Genomic DNA, 6,596 nt, shown 5'->3' with positions numbered 1-6,596 from the left:
GAGCATCACAGGAGCATCCCAAGCCTGCACACTGCCCTTGCTCTCCCTGGTTCGCCATGTGCCTATTGCTCAGGGCAGGGCAAGTCACAAGGGACAGACAGGACACAATGTCATTGTCAGATGAGTCAGGAGTAAGAGCAGAGCAGAGGCAGAGCAGGGCAAGCCCCCAGTGCCCTGGCACAGAGCTCCTTTCTAGGAACTGCAGGATCCTCCAGAAAACCTGCAAGCAAGCACAGGGGGCTCTGGGGCACCCAGCCAGATGGGGAAGGGACTGACGCAGGCTTTGCGAAGAGCCCGTCATGGAAGCACGGGATGTGCGTGCATGTTCTATGAAAGAAAAGCTGGAGACCAGGGCACCCTTCCATAGGAACTTGTTGGCAAACAAGCGTGCCTTTATTTCGTTGCCGTTATTCACAGGAAATCTCGCTTTGGCTTTAACAGAGGAAGAGGGGTTTGCCTAACTCCGGCTGCTGAGAGCAGCGCTCCCAAGCACTTTAATCCTGCGGCTCTCCAAGGGCTGGTTGTCCAAACGCACCAGCCTTGCTGCCTGTCCCCGTTTCCCTGCTGGTGAGCCAGGGAGTGGCAAACACAGAAATGCGGTTTGGGGATGCCTGCAGGCAGTGTTGTTTCAGAGCTGCTCCCCTCAGTGGTCGGCAGTGACAGCACCAAGCACGCCGCTCCTCGCAGCCCTCTGCCTCTGCACCATGCCACACAAAAGGGCTGGGAATGAAAGCAGGTATTTGTGTGGGAGGCCAGGCAGCAGCCCGAAACCCTTGCCTGCTGTTTTTATGTAGGCAGAGAAAGCGTGTGGGAAATGCAACGAATGAGCATCTCTGGTGTGGCATTATCTCTTCCTGTTATCTCAAGACTAGGCTTCAGATGCACCCGAGGCATAAACTGTCGAACAATAGCACCCAAACCAAAGGCAGGCGAGGCACTGGCACCTCACTGAGGCCAGCGCTGGTGACAGGCAGGTGGGCAGGATCAAACACCGCCCTAGCAGGGCCTGACAGCACCGTGAGCACTCGGGGCTCACCGCATGCTCAGTGAGACTCAAAAAGGGGAGTAGGCGCAGGCTGTGCACTTTCCATGGCAGAAGGCAGCAAAGAGGTTCCTTCCAGAGCCAGGAATCTTTCCTGACAGCACTGGCAAAGGCAGCCAACAGCAAAGCAACCCAGAGAGCGGCTTCTCAGCGTAGGCATGATGATGAGGAACCATGCTCTGAAGCCACAAGGACACTTTGGAAGTCCACTCTCCTCCCTTTGGCTGACATGTGCATAGGTGGAGTCCTGAGTTGTCATTCAAAGAGGAAGAATAAACTGTCCAGAGTGGGCGCTTTGTTGGAAAGGAAAGCTAGAATAGACAGTAATGGTGGGAAGTGTCACAGGAGGTGAGAACAAGGCAGCTGGTCCTCTGATGGAAAAAGGAGGGAGAAGCAGGAGACCCAGCAAGGCAGGCAACTCATGCCCCTGCCCAAGAGGTAAACTGCACTTCAGATGGGAGCTCTGCACAGAAGGAGAAGCTACATCCCAGGACTGTGAGTGTGACAAAGTCCTATGACTCAAATCCCGCTTCCTGGTCGTCCAGCTCATCTTCTCAAGCAGCCATTTCTGTGCCCGCCCATCCTCTCCACCTGCCCTGCGTGCCACACGCACAGAGCCTGGCTTGTTCGCTGGGCCAGCTCAGCTGATCTCTGCCCTCCTCCTCTGCCCCTACATCCCAGCCTGGAAGCCCTGGATAGTAGCTTACGTGAGGTAGCTCCTCATGTACCTGCTCTTTTCTGCCCACAGCTCCCTTCCACACCTTCCTGGCTCCACCAGAAGGTCCAGGGGAGCAGCAGCCATGTCATGCTTTGGGAAAACTCCTTCACCTGTGTCCCTGCTGTTCTTGGGGAGAAAGCAGCTCCCCCTCACAGAGGAAGAGCAGTTCTGGTGAGGAGGCTGGAAGAGAGCAGAGGGGAAATTCAGTGTGGGGTGAGCACCAGAGGCCCTCAAGCAGCTGCTGTGGCACCTCTCTGAAGGGGTAAAGGCTGAAGCTGCACCTCTGAGGGAGGGAAGGGCTCCCACACTTCTGCTGATCCATGGCTCAAGGCAGCAGCCAGGCTGGAAGGATGGGAAAAGGTCCTCTGGTAAACTCCCATCTGCAGGGAGGGAAGGAGCACTTTGCCAGGGGAAAAGAGTGAGGAGAAGGTTGGGTTTGGCACTCCTCCTCTGAGATGAGGCTGGCAGAGGAGACCAGGAGGCCAGTTCATTGGCACAGGGCCTCTTACTGTGCTCTCCTTCAGTGAATGCTTGTCTTTCTTCCCACAGCCTGAGATAGGACTACACAGCAGGGGTACTTCATGAGCTTAATAGCTACTGCAAACAGATCTTCTCCAAAAGCCTGAACCCAGACCTCTTACACTATCAGCTACAGCACATGAATAAGACCCTCTGTCCCTCAGGGTGACCCTCAGCCACTTTGAGGATCAGGAGGTGCCAGCCATGCCAAGCTGCTCACTGCATGGCTGGCACCTGCAAGGAATGTTGGTGGAGCACCTTGCCCAGCTCGCTGAGCTCTGCCCATGGGGGCTGCAGTTTGAAACACAAACCCAGCATTTACCCAGCCTTTACAAGGCTTCAGGACAACTGAGATCGTACCTATCTGTCAGAATGAAGAGGGAGCTGATGGACAACACAGTCCCACCTGGGTGTTACCTCCACATCAGCACCTGATTATCTGTTGCAGAATAAGGACAAAATCAGTGTCTTTTCCCCATAGTTTCCTTCTGGCAAACATCTCAGGAAAGACTTGTACTAGCCTTGGTTTCCTACTTGACCTTTTACAGACTCAAGAGTTTTAGTTTAGGAATTAAATTATCTAGCTGTCTCCAGCACTGCCTGTGCCAGAAGTCTAAGAACCTCCCTCTGGACAGGTTAATAGCCAACAGAGATAGAAGCAGGTTCTGGCTACTTTACTAGAAAGGCCAAGTTTGGGCAGCCAGTGCTGCTGTTTTCCCATGGATTAATGGTGGGAGAGAAGCTTTGTATCTTCTACAGAAACAACCATTGCTCTTTTGGGTGCCTGCTCAGTCTGCCCATGTGGTAGGTGCTACAGGACCACAGCACAACCACAGACCTGCTTTGATCACAGGGCTGCACCTCCCTGCCACTCCTTCAGCGGCAGCTCTGGAGCACACCACCAAGCAAAACTGATCCCTGCCAATACCCAGGCAGCAGAAACTGCAGCTCTCCAAACAGGGGGGGATGAGGCAGCAGATAGACAAGGACAAGCCCAGCACATCGATCATCTCATCTCATCCCCCTTAAGAAGAATAGTTAAAACCACTTCATCTCATGACTCAGTGGTACAAAAGAAGAACCAAGAAAGGTTACAGCCAGAACCACCAGAGTCAAGCACATCCTGTTATGTCTTAGGTCCCAATGTCAGCTTGTTTTCCAGAACTGAAATGTCCACTACAGCATAAAAGCCTGAGATTTGAATGCTCCATGACACGTTCAGAAAAAGGGAGTTCTACTTGGTGCCTTTTTGATAAGTCAGCATTTTTTCTGAACGTGTCATGGAGCATTGATAGTCACCACTGTTTTTGTGATGTCTCATGTTTGTTCCTCATGTGCTGCAACGGACAATACTTGTAAAATGAGACATCACAGAAACAACGGTGACTGTCAAAAAAATAAGGAGTAAACCAAAAATAAAGTATTGCTCTGGTGAACTTTCCATAATCTTACCTAGTAGTATTTTCTTGCCCACCTACCAAGGACTGTGCTTCGGTGTAAATCCACCCAATAGGGATAAACCTTCTCTTCCTCTCTCCCAGGAAGGACCCCCACACCTGTACCCAGGAAAGCTCTGGCAGCACAGGACAGGCAGAGCATGCTGCCACCACAGGCAGGCACAGCAGCTGTGTTCACCCACACCAGCCTGAGCCCACCAGCTCCTGGCACTCCTGCACCTCCCAGGGATGGTGTGACACCTCCTGCATCCCTGCTTCTGTGGCTCAGGGACCAAAATGTTTTTGTTGCCTCCTTTGTATCAAAGTGAGATACTGAAGTACCAGCACAGCTGTGAACTAAGATCATCTGCACCCAGTCTTCTCTTTATTCATTCAGTACAGGGATATAGCATATGGTATGTTACAAAATAAACCATGGAACATTTACCAAATGCAACTTTAAATAGCGAAAGCCTGAAATCAGCTGCAGAAAGCTAAGGCAAGAGCAAGTGGCACTCCCAGGGCTGTTCCCGCTGTTGGAGTTCAAGTGAAGTGACTGAGCTCTGGAGGAGGCAGTGACTTCCTTTTCCTGACAAGTTGCCTCCTTGCCCTTATACCAGAAGATAAAAATAGTCAGATTTCTCAGGAGAAACAAGGCACAGCTGTTTTATCTCCCCTGGCACATTTGGGATAGGCCAGCCAAAAAGAGGTATTAGGTGTTCTTCTGCCTGACACATCAGCCAGCTGGCTGGGTGTCTCATGCTCCGTGGCTCTTGCAGCTCTCTCCTCCTTCACCTGCTCTGCCTTTTCTCCCAGCTGGGCCACTGTACCCATTCAGACCCTGCTCTGAAACAGGCCTGTGCTCTCAGCTCCTCAGCTGTCCTGTAGAGGCAGTTATGGACATCCCCAAGGCCCAGAGGAGCAAGCAGTGTCCAGCACATGGGAAGGTGATGCAGGTGCATGTATTGCAGTCCAACTTCTCCCTTGGGGATGCAGATCTCTCAGCAGCTCTCTACCATCCCCTGGTTATACATGAGGTGTTACCAGCAAAATCAAGAGATGCGGTCCCTCACCCTCAGCAGGGGGCCCTGAGATGGAGAGCCATGAAAATTCAGACAGTGCCACCAGTAATCCTACTGGTTGGCAGTTTACAATGCTTGTTTCACAAGCCAAAGGATACCAGACCTCTTCTGTGCAAAAAAAAAAAATTTGTCTGGATAGCCAAACAGACTTATGCTGAGAATAAAGGTTTATTTTCTTTGCTAAAAAGTCATAGAAAACTGAGCTGAAACAGCCCTTGGAGAGGCCATGTAGCACACTCCCCTAGCCCTTGGCAGGATAAAGAGGCTTCATAGAATGTTGTCTCATCCACCCTTTGAAACCCCAGTGCTGAAGAAACTCTCCCAGAAATCTCAGTGTTTGATTAAAAAAAAACCAAAAAAACCAAACCTGACCTAACTCTCCCTTGCTGCAATTTAATCCCACAGTTTCTTTTCTAAACACAGTGGGAAAAGGGAGACGTTTATTCCTTTCCCATTTGTGTTTTTCTCACACAGGTGCTTCAAGGCTCTCACACATCCTTTCAATATTTTCTTCTCTGCATTATACAACACAAATCCTTTCAACTTCAGACAAATATTTAATTACATACAACAACTTTTTGGTCCAGGAGGCCATGTATTTGGTGCTGAAGCCAGAGAGCTGTCCTAATGTGTAGCAGGAGATAAAACCCTGTAAGATCCAGAAGTCCATTTTGTCTCAGTTGAGCTTTAGCTTCCTCTTGGTGTAAACCATCCAAAAAGCACGAAGACAACAAGGTGCGGTAAAAACAAGTGAACCACAGAAAGACACAGGTTTCAAGGCTCAATGCTCCATATCCTAACATGAAGACACCCGAAGAAAAATGGCCACAGGGATGAATGCCCATCACCTTGAATCTCCTCCACTGGGTCTCTTCGTCTCCATTTGATGCTCTCTCTAATTTTCTGCAACGAAAGCTGCTGTTTCATAGCTGAGCGTTACGCAGGGCTGGGCAGGAGGGGCTCCTGGCTGTCAGAAACTTTCTTTTCCCAGTGAACGGTGGAGCAGAGAGACCAACAATCCCTCCTGCCAGGATGTCTGCTCAAGGCCTTTCTCTCGGGAGGTTCGGAGTCCGTGGCTGCGTGCGGGGGGAGGCAGCTCCCGCATCCCCTTCTCGCGGTCCATGGGCAGAGTCTGCATCACTCGCTCCTCCTCTGCAACAACAGAGGGACCCCACAGTCAGACACGCACCAGGAGGAAGTCAAAAGGCCAGAGAAATGTCCTTGGCCCGAGCAAGGAAAAGCCAAATACTGGTTTTTAACCTGCCGCTCTCAGGTGCTCCTGCTGTCCCAGTGAACAACAAAAATCACCTCTGCCTGCACATCCCATACCAACAGGAAAGGTTTTGGCTGCCTTGCTGAGATCAAGGGCATTTGGGGCAGCTCTGCCCTGTCTGTTGGGGGAACCAGCTTTGTCAGGGAGGCCCCAGTAGACATTGATGGACACCCCCACCCTGAGCTGCTCTGTCCCCTTTTGAAGGCTACTGAAGAGGACGTGAAATCTAACCCCAGGAAGCAACTTCAAAGCATTCTGTCCTGCCATTATCTGTGCTGGGATTTCCAGATATCTGGAAGCCAGAGATCCCTTTTGCCAGCATTAATTTTCATGCACAGAGAAGAAATAAATTCATACCAACTGACTTCTGATCACTGACTCATCATTTCTGAAATATCACTCATCTCAACTTAGGGATTGAGGAATTTACCTCTTGGGACACTGAGTTGGCCTTAAACACACAGAAAACTGTTTCAGAGAGGCTAGTCACCATAAAATAATCACTAAAATATCAGTTCTCCTTTTT

The 6,596-nt window shown here is 50.7% G+C and overlaps 1 protein-coding gene across 1 annotated transcript in view; it reads right to left on the bottom strand.

Moving 5' to 3' along the window:
• Positions 1–4,073: 4,073 nt before the first annotated feature.
• Positions 4,074–6,596, bottom strand: part of CD2 (CD2 molecule) — an 11,274-nt gene continuing 8,751 nt past the window's right edge. Inside the window, exon 5 of the mRNA XM_017731473.1 lies at positions 4,074–5,949. Coding sequence (XP_017586962.1) covers positions 5,768–5,949 — 182 coding nt within the window. The 3' untranslated portion in view covers positions 4,074–5,767. The remainder of the gene's footprint in view (positions 5,950–6,596) is intronic.

The sequence above is a fragment of the Corvus brachyrhynchos genome, unplaced genomic scaffold, assembly GCF_000691975.1.
Source record: "Corvus brachyrhynchos isolate BGI_N302 unplaced genomic scaffold, ASM69197v1 scaffold152, whole genome shotgun sequence".
In the NCBI taxonomy this organism is placed as follows: Eukaryota; Metazoa; Chordata; class Aves; order Passeriformes; family Corvidae; genus Corvus; species Corvus brachyrhynchos.
This window is presented reverse-complemented; position numbering and strand designations above follow the sequence as displayed.